This window comes from Alosa alosa, chromosome 19, assembly GCF_017589495.1.
Source record: "Alosa alosa isolate M-15738 ecotype Scorff River chromosome 19, AALO_Geno_1.1, whole genome shotgun sequence".
NCBI lineage: Eukaryota > Metazoa > Chordata > Actinopteri > Clupeiformes > Clupeidae > Alosa > Alosa alosa.
The window spans coordinates 25,177,189-25,192,411 of NC_063207.1; the positions used below are offsets into that span (position 1 = coordinate 25,177,189).

General features: G+C 46.9%; 1 protein-coding gene across 3 annotated transcripts in view; it reads right to left on the reverse strand.

Moving 5' to 3' along the window:
- Positions 1-334: 334 nt before the first annotated feature.
- cdin1 (CDAN1 interacting nuclease 1) overlaps positions 335-15,223 on the reverse strand; it is a 58,921-nt gene continuing 44,032 nt past the window's right edge. For 2 of the 3 annotated variants that reach the window (XM_048227865.1, XM_048227867.1), the window contains one exon: positions 335-1,687. In XM_048227865.1, the coding sequence (XP_048083822.1) occupies positions 1,552-1,687 (136 nt within the window). In that variant the 3' untranslated portion in view covers positions 335-1,551. The remainder of the gene's footprint in view (positions 1,688-15,223) is intronic. The other variant, XR_007191830.1, reaches the window with a different exon arrangement.

The following is a 15,223-nucleotide window of genomic DNA, read 5'->3' on the forward strand; positions in this document are numbered from 1 at the left end:
ATATATTTGATCACATATTGGATACGTTTGATCACGTTCGATTGAAAACTGAGAGTTGTATTGATAGTGTGGATAGTGTGGATTTGCTCAACAGGAGCACAGTGTCGTCTGCTCCTCCAAGCAGTTGGAATGGGCTGGACCCCCTGTTGGGAGGCCATATACTGTACCTCTGAAAATGTCCTTCATCTTTATACTCCCCTCTTGCTGCTACGAGCTCATCTGTGCTTCTTCCATCAAGATCTCCCATAAACGGAACTGTGGTTGTAAACTTGGGCCTGTGAAATGTGCAACAGTTGGATGTCACCCACCCACCCCCCACACATACAAAAAAATCTTTTTAAGCTTCTCACAGTTTTATGAAAATCAGCATCTAAATACACAGATCCTTATTGCATTCACAATGTCTTTGTGTTGGCCATGGGCAACAAGCGGAATGCCAGTGATCATTTATAACTATGCCAGTGAGCATTACTGATGTACAGTCTTCGAGACGGCATATGAAGACCATGTAAGCCCAGCCAGATGCAGAATGCCATTAACAAACCGCTTTCACCGCTCACACTCAATTCATCATTTTATTTCCGTCGAGGCTTTATATACTTGAAACAAATGATACCAATCAAAGACAAGAAAGAGAGGCAGAGAGGAATACATCAAAAAGAAAGAAATGCATTAAAATAAAAGCAGGCACACAGAAAGGCCTCAAATAAAAAAAAATAATAATAAAAAAGAAAAGGGCAAATAGACAGAACCAGACGGCATTTACAAAGCGGCATTATCTCGATCACTTCAGCCCACTTAAAAGCTGACAAACAAACCTGACAAAAGTTTCTCACCCAGAAATAGGGAAAGGGGCCGACTGGCCCGAGGAGTTAAGACCCACCCCGTTTATGTAAGTTAGAAAGTGTGCGACACCATGAGAGAAAAAAAAAGGCAGAAAGAGTGAAAAATAGAGGGAGAGGCACTGAGAAAGAGAGAGAGAAAGATAGATAGAGAGACAGAGAGAGAGAAGGCAGGAAAGCAGCAACATGTGGATAGATGGATGGTTTCCCCCCTGGCCCTGTGGAGCACAGAGAGGGGGTGGTGGCTGGGTGATGAGGGACAGGGCTCTGATAAGAAGCCTCTACCTGCCCTCACGTCCTCTCCTCCGGGGCCCCCCGGCCCTGCGCCGGCCCCCAGTGTGCTTTTAGCACTGAGGTACTACAGCGGCCCGGGCCGGCCGGCCGGAGTTCAGCCAGAGTTCAGAGCAGATGTTTGCCAGTAGTCTCGCACTGCAGGAAAGCGAAATTGCTTCCGGATTCATGTCTCCACTAGCATCCCAACCACCACCTCCTCTCCCACCCACACACACACACACTCATACACACCCTCATCCCTGCGTCTCAGCAGACACTTCATCCATCGCATCTGTAGTACATACACACTCACACACATACATACACACCATCATCTCGACTTTTGCCTGCACTCCCTACGCACACACATGCACGCACGCACACACACACACACACACACACACACCTCCCTTGCGCCCCCTCCCCTGCAGTGGTGTCAGCTCTGGCTCGTCCTGGGGCAGAGGGTTACAATGTCAGAGGGGAAGCAGTCTTTAAGGAGGATCCCTCTGTCCCGCTGGCAGTCCAATTCCGAGATGAACCCGTACCAGTAGATGACCAGGCCTGGCCCGAACCTGCAACACAGCACCGCGAGAAGCCTGTTAGCATTAGCACACACAAGACAAAACCCAAACAGGACCAGATAACCAAAAGTGTCGCTGTTGAAAGTTCATGGCTTTTTCAACACCACTTATTGTGCTCTGTCTTTTGAATTTCTCCGTCGGCTGCTTTGGCTGCGAGGTAGTGTGCGTGACACACTGAGGAATAGACACAATGCACTATACATTGCCCAGGTCTTTTGATCCTTCCTACAGGAAACGTGCCCCACTGCCAAAAACAAAAGCCATCCTTTGATAAGATCGGTGGACGAAGGTGATACTTGCGTAGGCTTCACAATGGGCCTTAAGCAAAGCTGATCGTTCAAATTGCGTCGTAAAAAAAAGACACTATGCAAGTTTTATGCCTCTGAGAATTTGAACGAGGAATAATTAGTTGTTTACTGGGAATGTGCATAGGCTTGCACTGATGGCTTCAACTCCAGCAGTGTCCAGCTGCTACACACACACACACACGGCACAGCCACTTTGGTTTGGTTTGGCTCACAATACCTTTCTAGAGCTCCATAAATAATATTACTTGCCATACTGCTAGCAAAACAGCTTAAGTCGGAACTGAATCGGAGTTCACTTCTCATTGGCGGTTTTCACAGATTGCAGCAAGAATGTAAAATGAGGGGAAAGAGAAGTGTTGAGGTAATTTGAAAACAGCCTTCTGCATGGCACAGCTTGACATCATTTCATGACTCCCCTCAATGTCATATAAATCATCTTTGGAGCTATTTATTACAGCCAGACGAGCAGCAGTGCCCCCCTCCTACTGAGGAGACGGGATCGTACCTATTCTTTGAACTTTGGTTGCAGTGCATAAACCTGGGGTCAGGTTTGAGATTCTCGCTTTGTTGAACGACAGTTGGTCTCTCACTCACTCTCTTTCTCTCTCTCTCACACAGTCTTAGGCAGGCTGGGAGTAACGTGGCTGTCTGCGGTGACACACACCATCCTCCGACAATAAAACAGGGTTTCGGCACGTTCCCCGAGGACGCAGACAGGAAGCCGCCCCGTGGGCTCACCCGCCCCCTCAGGAAGTTCAGACGCTCAGGAAGAGTTCATAAAGCGCGAGAGCGATCAATCACACCATCGAGAAGAACAACAAAAAAAGAGACAGTTGTCATTGACAATGTCACGCGTGCACCCACCGTAGAGACCCTGGGCCGGGGTTTGACCCACGACCCACCTTGCTGATGTCACCCCAAACCACTTCTTTCTTGAACTTGCTCGAATCTGGTCATGTCATGGCAGATACGCACACCCTGCGAAAATAACTGCCTGCTTGACCCACGCCTTTGGACATGCCGGGACAGATCGGCCCTTATACATAACTTATTCCTCTGCCAGACAAGGTGAGCCTCCCCGACAAAAAAAAAAAAAAGAGTAGAACGTGCACACGAAAAAAAAAAAAGCACGTGTGATAGCCAGAACCCGAGCATTCCCTGTTTTACAGTCAGTGATTTACAGTCCTGTATCTCTAGAGTGCGCGGGCCAAAACTAACAACGCTAGAGAAAGCCCCGCAGATGCACAGGCAAGTTCACCGCAAAGTCACACATAGCTGAGCCTTTATGGGCAGGATTCTGTCCTTTCCCCTCCTATCCTTCCCCCCTTAACCCAAAATGTGAAACATTCCCATCGCACAATCCCAATGCAGTATGGATCGCCATTCTTTTTATGGAAATGTTATGGAAACAAAATCTAAACATTTACATTAGATAACTTTGGACTGGGGGGTGTGGAGAGTGGCTGAGCTTCTCTCTGACTGAGCGCTGGTATTTTGTCAGAGCTTTGAGAGATGTGTGCATGGGATGGAAAGAGAGGGAGAGAAAGGGAAAGAGCAGAAAGTACAATTTTCTAATCAGTAGATAAGAGGCCAGCCAGCAATTTATCACATTCATGTAGTTCGTCACAAAATGAAAGTTAGGGAAGAAAATGACAAAAACAGTAACAATGTCACAATCTTCGGTGCTGTAAAGTAGAAGATCAGCATTTAAAATTCAGATCGTAAGCATGAAAAAATTCTTAAAAATGTAAAGATTGACGGGTGGATGGGAATGAGGATGTAGAGAGAACAGGATGCATTGAGACTAAAGACAGAAATAAATAGCATTCTAAATGGATACAAAGCTCCAATGTTAATTGCAGGGTTTATTATGGGGTCTCATGCTCCTCACATCCCCACAGCTTCAGGCATCAGCTCCACACAGGGAAGTCAGTGATCTTCCAATAAACATCTGACTGCGTAACGAGGCAGTGAAATTGTTTGTGAAATGAAACTAATTTGGAGCCGTGGCGGCCCCCAGCGGGCTGGAGGGAGGTGTCGGTCATTGCCTGGCCCGACAAGCTGCCATTAGCCAGTAACGAGCGCTCGCCTGGGCCTTTTGATTTTAGAGCAGGTACCATGCTGGTTAAAACGGCAGCTTAATGAGGGTGCAGCACTTACGAAAACGAGAAGAAAAAAAAAAACAACACAAAAAAACACAAATGGAGGTGCTGAAAGAGTAAGCTGCCATTAGCTAATGTGCCCCCCTACTCTCACCCTCACCCCAACACACGCACACACTCATGCACATGTGCGTAATCGCAGTGCAATTAAATTACTAATTGCAGGCCTCTGTGGTGTCGTCTGAAGCTTTTTCCACAGCGGTTCCTGGAAACTTCCACAAGATACCTTTCTTTTCTTTTCTCTGCACAAATCTTGGAATGACAGAGCACACTGTGTCAGACAAAATGTGTCAGCGGATTCAAAGTGGGGCCCAGGCTACAGTTGAGCCCCCTTTATTGTCATTCTCAACATTTAATGACCCATGATTAATTTGAAGGATAAGACAGAACGTTGATTACTGATTCATCAACTGCAGTCAATAAAACCGTATTACCTTTGCACCAGGAGTTGCCAGAAAGCTTAAATTACCTGTCATTTAAATTAGAATTTATACAAATGTAACAGTTATACATAAACCTTTCTATATACATATAATGTTTCACAATATATGTATATAGAACTCACACAAAGAGAGGTCCTCTGCGAGGAAGACACTACCTCTCCTCCCCCTAAAAATCTCTGGAGCTTTCTTTTCTTCTTACACTCCTAGTCTGTATGCCTAGAACCAATTCAACCTTAGATATGACAGAGAACAGAAAAATAAGGAGGGAAATCGAATATGGTTGAGAGAGAAAGAAAGAGAGAGGGGAGAGGGAAGGCAAAGACTGCAGTCACAGCTCTGGTCAACCCTGGCTCTCAGCTGGTGATTAATTGGTGTTTATTTATAGGGCTTGAACTGGGTGGTGGTGGTGGTGGGGGGTGTGTGCAACTCAAGGCTGCGAGCGAGGCGATAGTGGCACAGAACCTGCGTCTCGCATGTTTTACTGGGGTAGCCGGAGGCTTTTTTGTCGGAGAGGCCAGAGATAATAATAATAAAAAAAGGCGGCCTGCACACAAACAGGATATTTAAAGAGGGCGAGCAAGCGGCCTCGGCTGGACAGAACACAGCTGACGGTAAACAAGCACAACGTCCTGGACTGGGCCGACACGTCGTAAATAACTGCAGGCCAATTGGACAGGCGGAAGGTTATTAACATCCCTGCCTTCTGCCCAGAATAGTTCCATCACCTCCCTTGCGCTTTCGATGCTTTGTTTTACGGCGCTGGAAATGTTCAATTCCGCTCAGGTACGTCAAACGCAAACGTCTGGAGTTGATGACCGGCGAACGGCCCTCGGTGACGGACTCCAAACAAACACAAATGCTGTAATTAAGGTGGGGCAGACGGCTGTAAAGTGGACAGCATCTTCCACCAGGTGTAATTCTCCGCGACGTTTTTACACCCTCTTTTCTCCACTCTTCTGAGGAAAGGTTTGGAAAAAGGGTCGTGATGTGGTTGTACCCGCCATCCCTGATGGCAGGGCTTGGGGAGGGGGTGAGAGTAGAGGTGTGGGGGTGGGAGGAGGAAATTTACGCCCTGCAGCACAGGATGTCAATACGACTGGGGAGATTAACAGAGGATTAAGGTGTTTTATCGGGAAACCTTGGGAACCTCTGTGACCCCGGAGAGAAGGCAGCTGCCCTAGGCCAGGACTCGCATCTCATTCCAGAACATTCTGGCCAGGGCCGCAACCATCATGACTGTCTCCTTGCCCCCGCTGCCCCTGCTCACACTGATGACCTCATTATGGCGTGAGGTATGACCCTGGTCCTCATCCTGGGCTCACCGGTAATTGCATAAAAGTGCTCCAAGCTCATTACCCTGAGCTCAAGTATTAATGACTACCTTCGTATTGGTGAGGTGACATCCAATAAACGCCTGGCCTGCCTGTGATAATGACTAAGAAGATGGCACTTCCAGATTTAGCTACTTAATTTCATCTGAAATGACAAGGTGGGAAGGAAGGTAGGAAATCTATGCAGGAGGGGGGGTTGAGGAGAGGACATAAAGAGCAAAAAAGAAACCAAGAAGATTAGCAACCAGGTGCACATCATGGACAGACATCATCTACTGATGCGATGGAGGGAAGCATGGTCTGTGTTAAGGAGGTGACCATGTTTAACATAAACCTTGTGGCCCAGGATCTACAACCTTGGTTTGGACTTGTGTAAACACAGAGACTCTAGTCTTTACCTCACGTCTGCACCGGTGTCCTGGCCTGGGCTTCAGATCTGCAGCGTCACGCTCCGACTCGCTCTGACATGTGCTCGCCTGCTTTGGCTGCACAGCAAAGCCAAACAAGAGTGTGTCCCGGCCCCCAGTCAGTCTGCCTCCATAACCAGGGCGATTGGTGTGGGTGTGGGGGGCAGGTCTGACGGAGGGGTACCCAAGGGAGCCTGTGACAGAAAGGCCATGCTGTTCTCATAAAGGGCCTTTCAGACCTGGGGTTGAACTGCCTCTGGCTTTGGTTGAGCTCCAATGAAAGGCACTCCGTCTGGTGATGCTTGAAACCATGCACGATTCTGCTCCAAATGGGGACTGGCTCCTGCTCTGGCCTCTCTCTTGCATGTCTGTCAGGGTCAGATGCAGGTTGACCTGGGGTTCAGCTGATGCGATGGATAAGTCTGCTCTATATTGCCCTAAATGGTGCTCTCCATCACCCAAATGAACAAAGCCCTTCATTAAGCCTGGCCAAGAGTGGATTCATTAGCAGATGATGCTCTGGACGACGCTATAGTCAGGGGCCCCATTTCTAATGAATGATCTGAGGCACTACTTTGCCAAGCCAGTCGTGGCCATTTCGAGACACATTTTAACCTCGCATCATTTTTTAGTCACTCACTTTTTTTTAAGAGCCAAGCCATTCCCTGTCAACACACAATATGAGGAATGGGAGAGTCTGGAGTATGTCGGAGAGGAAACCTTTTTTAAAAAAAACAGCACACTTCAATCAATTAGAATTCCAGGGTGAAGAATAAGGAAAGAAAATGTGCTTTGATGACTCTGTGACCCGGCAGTTTCTAGCAGCTGAGCTGGCTCACACTGGAGAGTGAAACCCTGGCCAGAGACTGGAGACACACTGCCGCAGCCTTTCGGGTGGATGATGAATGGCCACTTGTGTCAGAGCACTGGACCAGGAAGAGGAAGTTACGCCGGTGGTGACGGTCAGTCTCGGCAGGCCAGGCCTGCGCAGGAGCTCTGGTGCCACGGAGTCACTGGGGGATACACGCTCCTTTAACCTGTTGTGAAATCCCACCAGCCTTAGTCAATAATTAGCAATCGTCTCTTGGGGGAACCCGAACAAATCCCCCTCTCTAACCCCACCACCAACACACTCCGTTCAGTATCTTGCTGCCGTCGTTCCTTGCGAGCTGTGCCCTAATCCTGCCCTTAACCCCTCTCCGCTAATGTGTTTCCAATTTGCAATGAGCCCCTCGACGGGCCGCGGCTGTAATCAACAACAGTTTGGGTTGAAACCCAAGCCGAGTCTGGCCGGGCTGGGCCAGGCGCCTAGCCTGATGCTGTGTCCAGCGTCTCTCGCATTGTCCTCATGGGGTAACTTCAGCAGGCAACCAATTCACGGTGCATAAACAAGAGCGTGTAGAAAAATGTAGGCATGTCATGTGGGTGACTGGCCCCCAAACACGCACAAAAAAGGGAGGCAGAGTTGAGGAAACCACATTAGACATGTAGTGATGTAGATGTGGCTTTTTAAAAAAATCTACTAATGTTATTTCACCCATGACTGAACTATGCTTCTTACCTATTAACTCTGAGGTATGGATATGATAACACAGCCATGAATCCAAATGTAATTCGGATTAAGTACCCTGAGAAGATTGATATGGTGAAACCGCCTCTTGGGGGTAAAAAAGAAAGATAAATCAACACAGCTTATAAATAGGTGTGAATGTTTGTTGTCTAAAGCCTGAGGCCTGCATGCCGCTGTTAAGGCCCCCTTACCACCACCAAAAAAACAGATTGCACTCAAGGGCTCTGGGAAAACATGGCCTGGCTTTCGTCCAAGTTGCCACCTTTGGAAGTGCACAGTCGTGTTACAACCACTAAATCAATGTGTCAGCGCTAGGCCATCTGAACTTTTGTAAAAGTCTGCATTACTTATAGGCACTTAGACATAGCAAATGTAACTGTTTGACCATGCCGGCAGTGTAATGGAGTAGAGGAGGGAACTCTGCAAAAGAAGGCAAATTAAGCCTTTCATCCAGTAGAGACAATGGCAAAGAAGGAAAGCATTGGCAGAAAAAAGTTATTAAAAAACACTAGGATCTGTATGGCAGGGTTAGACTTAACAGTTTGATTTTGGGAACCAGGCCTAGAGACTTTGGTGACTACAGCACTCACACTCTAGTCAAGTTTTTTTTTATTATTAGTGGCTTGATTGGGGCAAGGAGGCGTGAGCAACTGGCTACAGGAGCACTGTGCTTACTCAGCAGTGTGTTTACATTCCTGGGGATAATTTTAGCCTCTGGGTGGGGGCGCAGTGTCATTGGGTCTTTTCACCAGTTAAGCAGCTCGGTGTCAGGTCCTGGACATGTGGGTGGGTGGGCACACAGAGGGCGTACTGATGCACACACACACCACCGGTACCACACTTAAAAGCAAATACTTGACATTAGTGGCTTACCTTAAAACCTGATCCTGACAGCTGCGACGTCTGTTTCATGTGACAGCTTATTTAACTTACTGTAAGTACATTCTAAAATACAACTTAGGTGTGTAGCGCTTAGATGTGTTTATAGCTCATTACAATTATATTACATTGGAATATGTAGACTACCAATATAAGAAGACTTCCACGACCATGTTCTTCAAGCAGTGTTGACTAATCACCAAAGCACTTCAGCCTTTCCAGCCTGCATCTTGCAGGAAGCTAAGCAGTCACATGTAGCAATGGCCTTGGTAATACCACAAGCTCAGCGTGAGATCTCCCTCTATCTACACACATACATGTGTGTGTGTGTGTGTGTGTGTGTGTTGGGGGAGCTCCATTAACCACACTCCCACGCCGGACGCCTACCCAGTGTTGTCTCCAGTGATCAGGGGCGCAAATCGAATTTCATTGTAGTTTTAAAAAATTTGCTAAGCAAACAGAACATGCACGAGCCCTGTGGCCACCTCTGTGGAGAGCAAGGCCAGGGGCAGGAGGGGAGGGGGGACTGGACTGCAGCCTTCCCTTTCTGCAGCCCTGTGGGACTTCAAAGGTTGGAGGCTGGGATGGAGGGTGGGGGTTGGAGGGAACAGGGGTGTGTGGTCTTCACCGAGTGGGCCGGCCACACTAATTAGCCGCCGGATCAAACTGGAAGTTGGAAGCATGTAATGAACGAGCGGGACTGAGTGACACGCAGGGGTCGGGGCGACGCCAAAACAGCAGTCCTCGGGCAATCTGGTATTGATTTTCACTCGTTTGGGGAAGCGAGCTGAAGGAGGGTGCTAAGGGCTCACTGCTTGTCAATCTGACAGTTTAACCCCTGTCTGAGGCAAGGGAAACCAAATCCAAAGAAAACAAACAGGGGATTCTCCTGGGTTGACAGTGCTGATCTGGGCTGGTGGTGACACTCCAAACAATACTATCCACACAGGGAGAGGCAGAGAGCAAAGGAAAAGAGGGAGGGGGGGCTACAGAGAGGCCCGCTGTGTACATATCCTGAAGGGTTTGCATTGACCAACAGCTTTAGACTACATACTGACAGGTGGTTCACTGGCCAAAGAGGATGTGTCTTAAAGACGTATAATAGCTGTTTTAAGTTTCAGAAGATGCATTTGAAAATGTCAAAAATACCTTTATAATGAACTTTTACTGGTAAATGGTCAAATAATGTACCAAAAAAGCAGAATTGTGCTTGCTAACATTAAAGGCCATCAATCCATGCAAACCTTTATTACAAAAGAGCCGCCTTATCCCTTTGTCTGTTAAGCTGTCAGTGGAGTGAGATTCAGCCCCAAAGCGCTTCTTCTGTTTCATATTTCCAAACCACTCGAGAGAGCCAAGGACTCTTTCCACTCCCCATTCAGACTGCTTGGTTGTCTCTGTCAGGATGCCAAGCGTGACTCCAGCGGGGGCCGCACTGAGGTGGCTCACATCCTCTTCTTCCCTCTCCCCAACGTCTGTGGCCCACCGGCAGAGGATTTACCAATGGCTGTCCGCATCAAATTAGAGCCAACCCCATTGTCCTTATTATGGCTTTGGGAAAACGGCATCATGGGCAATGCTACGGGGGTCCGCGCTTGTCACTAGCTGTCAGCCAGATGCGGAGTTTGGATACACGCTGCTGACAGGTAATCTTAACGTCTTCAATTATCTCAATTAGTACTGTCATAAACAATTCGATGAGTGCTCGGCCAACACAAACAGATAAACACACACACAAACACACACTCAGTCACATGGAACGCACGGATATTAATGAGAAGAGTAATGGGTTTATCAGTGGCTGAGCGGCATGGCTTTCCTTTTGTCTCCGGGTGTCCCCAGCATGCTCAGCTGTGCTCTTTGTGCACTGCTACCTGGTCAGTTCCAATTGCGCCATCTCCTTTCATTAGCACATCTCTGGGCGAGAATCTGAAAGGCCATGACAAAATTCATTTAGGAGGAGTGGGAGCAGATTGCCTGGAGCAGGTGCTATAAGGGAGATAAAGCAAACGTGTGAGGGTGTGTGTGTGTGTGAGAGAGCGAGAGATAGAGAGTGTGTGTATGGCAGTAAGATCCGTGGATGTGTGAGCATTTCAAATAGCTTTTTACTTTTTTCATTTGAGATGGAAAGGACCAGAAGTTCTGCCTCAAAGAATCTGTGGCTTTATTAGGCAACACAGTTGCTGGACAAAAAGGTAACGCCAAGCATACATTCTTCTTTGACCACTTCCATCAGGGTAAGGTGACATCAACAAATATTATCTCTGGCACGACTTAACTGACTAACACCTGCTTCTAGAGAAAGTCCAATATCTGCCCATGTTTGATTTGGTCTCTCCTTGTCATGATTCCTTATCATTACACAATGTCAACACCCACAAACAGATTGAAATCATTTATTTGTGTGCGTTATCGCCTCTTTTGTGTGATGTGTTGCACAGAAAAAGGCACCACATTGCTACTCAAAGCAGGTTTCACAGGTTCCAAAAGCCTCTTCTAAAAAGAAAAGAACATCCACATCCATTGACAACACCTTGATCAAGCATAAAGTAAAGCACTTCATGGAAAGTATTAAGTGTTGTGTCACTGTGACATAGACAAATGGAATGTGGTGGGTGTGAATGAGAGGGAACGAGGTGGACAGATGGAGAAAGGTCCTCCTTAGAAGGAGGCACTCGCTAAACACTGGACTCCGGCAGTCCGAAAGCTCCAGCATCAGCCGGGCCAAGAAACAGAACCCTGTCTCCAAAACTGTCAAAGCCAATAGAATGGGAGCGATGCAGATTCGGGGCGCGCCCCTGTCTCTGCACTTGACCCCTGGTCATGTGTGATGACTGAGACGGCATAGGGGAAAAAAGATAGAGAGAAAGAGGGAGCATTACAGAAAGAAAGCAAAAAGACAGAGAACGCCTGTGACAGGGAAGTTGTAATAGGAAATTGGTCTTGGCAACTATTTGTTCAAGCACCAGATTTTTTTTTGTGCGTGTGTGTGAGTGTGTGTGTGTGTGCCACAACAAGGCCCATTGGAAAACAGGGCAGGTCTCCCTAATGAGTAATCTATTTCAAAGCAGTCTTGTCTGGGCATGACAGTTTACCGAGAGGCTTGAAGAACTGGTAATTACCAGTGTTACGGGGCAATTAATGCATATTACACTGCGGCACTCATGGCGGAGACTGTCAGCTCCCCAATAAAAATGAGCACTCTTCAGCACAGAGGGTGACATTAATTGGGCCCTTAATGACTATGCAGGGGAACCAAGCCAAATAGGAACAAAACAAAAGACTCTGTCTGACTTCAGGAGTGGGGTGGAAATTGTCCTAAAAATGAGATTAATTGCTGTTGAGGAGAAAAAAAATAAGAAGGGGGGAAGAATAAAAGGGGGGGAAAGAGGAGAAAAATTATAGGGTTGTGAGAGCAAGGGCTTCTTGTAGCGATGACAATTCCATTAATTAGTCTATTTTATATATTCTTGCCATTTTGGAGGCTTGCCGTGTACAGCAATTTATATACGTGGACAGCAAAGTGGTGGATTGAATGAGAAGGAGATGACATGTAGTGCACTTAGGAATTACTGGCTGTTTGCATGACATTTTTCTAGAATCATCCGTACAGGAAACAAAAATCTCACTTTGCGGCCGCCACAAAATGCTCTAATATGAAGGGTAATCATCAGTGCTCTCAAATGTCTGCCATTCCTGACCACAAGTGCTGAACGTCTATGGAAGACAGTGTGTGTGCCTGTATTAGTGTGTATGTGTGCCTGCCTGTATCTATACATGTATGTGTGAGTGCATGTACATGTATGCACAAATTTGTTTGATGTGTGTTTATGTGAAATAGCTTCAACTTTTACAGGGAGCAAGCGAGTGCAAAGCAGGTCTATTGTCTGAAGAGGAGCCATTTCTGCCGAGTGGGATCATTTCATGTCGACATGGATGGAGAGGGCTTGAGCTTCCTAATGAAAAGGCTCAGGGGGCCTGAAGTGTTTCCTGCTCTACTTAAGGCCCAAACCTGCATTAACCCACCCTTTCATCACATAGGGCCTCGCAGGCTTCACTCTTTTGCTAGGTTACTAGCATCACGGTTTTACACCAAATGCATTACGCCTTACACTGAATGATTACCACTCCTCATAGTTTCTGTGGCAGAAGGCCTTACCTGAATGGGTGAAAGTTAGAACATTTTATATATATGCACAAATAAACATATAAATTTGAGCATGCAAAACATGGCATCATTTGCATGCATTTTTTATTTCTCCACTCGCACTCTGCTTAAGTATGCAGCCGGGAGAAAGGGAGAGGGTGTGGAGCACTGCCTGGCTCGCCGTCACGCTGCACACTCACACTGTCATTGGTGATGATAGAACTTCCCCCGGCTTCAAAGCCGCTTTGCGTCGGAAAAGGGAGAGCGAGCAAATATTTGAATTGCAAAAACACATCATCTTTTCGAAGTATGTGCGTGGTGTATGTGCGTATGTGTGTGTGTGCATTGGGCTGGGGGGTAGGGGTGTGTGTAAGGGGCAGGGGGAGAGGGTATTCAAGACAACTCCAAAGAGTTAAAGACCTACATTTCCTGCTGCATGGGCAAACAGTAAAGGAAATAAATAGAGAGGAGAGTGAGGTGTTGGGGTTTGGAGGGAGGGAGGGAGGATGGGAAGGGGAGGAAAGGGACTGTAACATATTCAGCCTAAGCACCCTCCTCGGTAATTTAGCATATCCAAATTTGTGTAATGGGATGTGACACATTTTCGAGGGGGGCTTCAGAGAGGGAAAGAAGAACATATAATGCGAGGAGAGAACCATAAAAGTGTTTTAAGCGGCCCTCGCATTTAGCTGAAATCCACCATACTAAATCTGCAGGGTCTCAAGCCACCTGACACGGTTTTGATTACGGACTGAGGTGTAATTACTTAAGCCATCCCTTCACCAAAGGCTGTAAGCAGGGAGCGGCAGCACACGACACTCGACCCAACGAGCCGTTTTTGTTGAGCTGAGGCACAAATGCAGCCTTAACCGCATATGCTGTTTTTTTCGCAAGCAGTTTGGACTCTTTTGGAGCTATTCTGTTCCGTTCTCATCCCGAAGCCATTCGGAAGCTTCACAAAGGCTGTGGAAAAAATCTCTCCTTGCCTGATGACTTTAAAACTGCTCCAAGAGAAGTGGAAACGGCCGGTAATAAATAACCACTGAAAGACAAACATTGTTATTAATCATGGCATATTTGAAAGTGAGTTGTCGTCATTTTCACGCCAGAAAAAACATGACATTTAAGTCGGAGAGATAGTCTTGCCGCAAAACAGCACTCATCTTCAGACTACTGAAATAATACTTTTTTTCGTCTCCAAAAAAAGAAAAGAGAAAAAAGAATAAAACACTGACATGTTGAAATATGGCATGAGTACTTCTCAGGGATTGAATATTAACATCGCTTAGTATTTCCAGAAAGTCAGAAAGCCCCAGAAATATTTGCAGCGTGATTCACATGGGAAATAAAATTAATTCTGACATTTAAAATGACAGATGAGAAATTTTCATTACTGTACAAAAATAAAAAAAGAAAAGTACAGCTGCCCTTTTCAGTTTCAAATGCAAGGCCACGACAGACAGGCAGTCTGTCATTTATTAGTGGCATTTTAACGTACAAGCGACTTCTATCTTAAGTACCCACTATTTGTTCTGATAAGGGCTTTTTCCAGCCTTGAGCTAATCCAACTAAACAAACATCTCTGAAGAAATAGTCAGGTAATATACAGTCATATGAATCCCGCATACAAATATTCCACAGGCGAACACACGTTATTTCATATCAATAAATGTCATGTTATTGGGCAGTAACAGCAGACATACAACGTCTCTGGGGTTCCCCCTCTGCCACAACTGACACCACATCCTTCAGTCCGATAGCACCCCCCTCCGCTCTCTCCCATCCACAGGCCCCACCCTTTGGCTCCCCGACTGTATGCAGACACGCTGGAGACAGCCATGGACAGGAATCAAAAAGAGCGGATGATGGATAACTTAAGAACACAATGACCTCTGTCACAGGGGGTTTGCCCTAAATCAATCTGTGTGATAAGAAGCACGCCCGCTCCTAAGACGTGCACCTTGGAATGTGCGAGCCGAGCCGAAGTCTTATCTGCGGCAAGAGGAAGTCTGAGTAATAAGCATAGACAAGCTACGACAAAACCACTAAAACCATGTTGTCAAACACAATTTACAATGTATATTCTCTCCTCCTCTTGTGCTGTTAAAACAGTCATTATAAGAGGGCCCGAGTGATAGGAGCTTGTGTTTATGGCTTGGGCTTTTCGGAGGCCTGCACGGATATTCTGACCAGCAAGGGTCACATGGTACTAACTGGAGAGAGTGAGCACCTTGGGGCTCTCTGGGAGCGCCGTGTCAAAGCAGATTGGGCCGGGTTCAT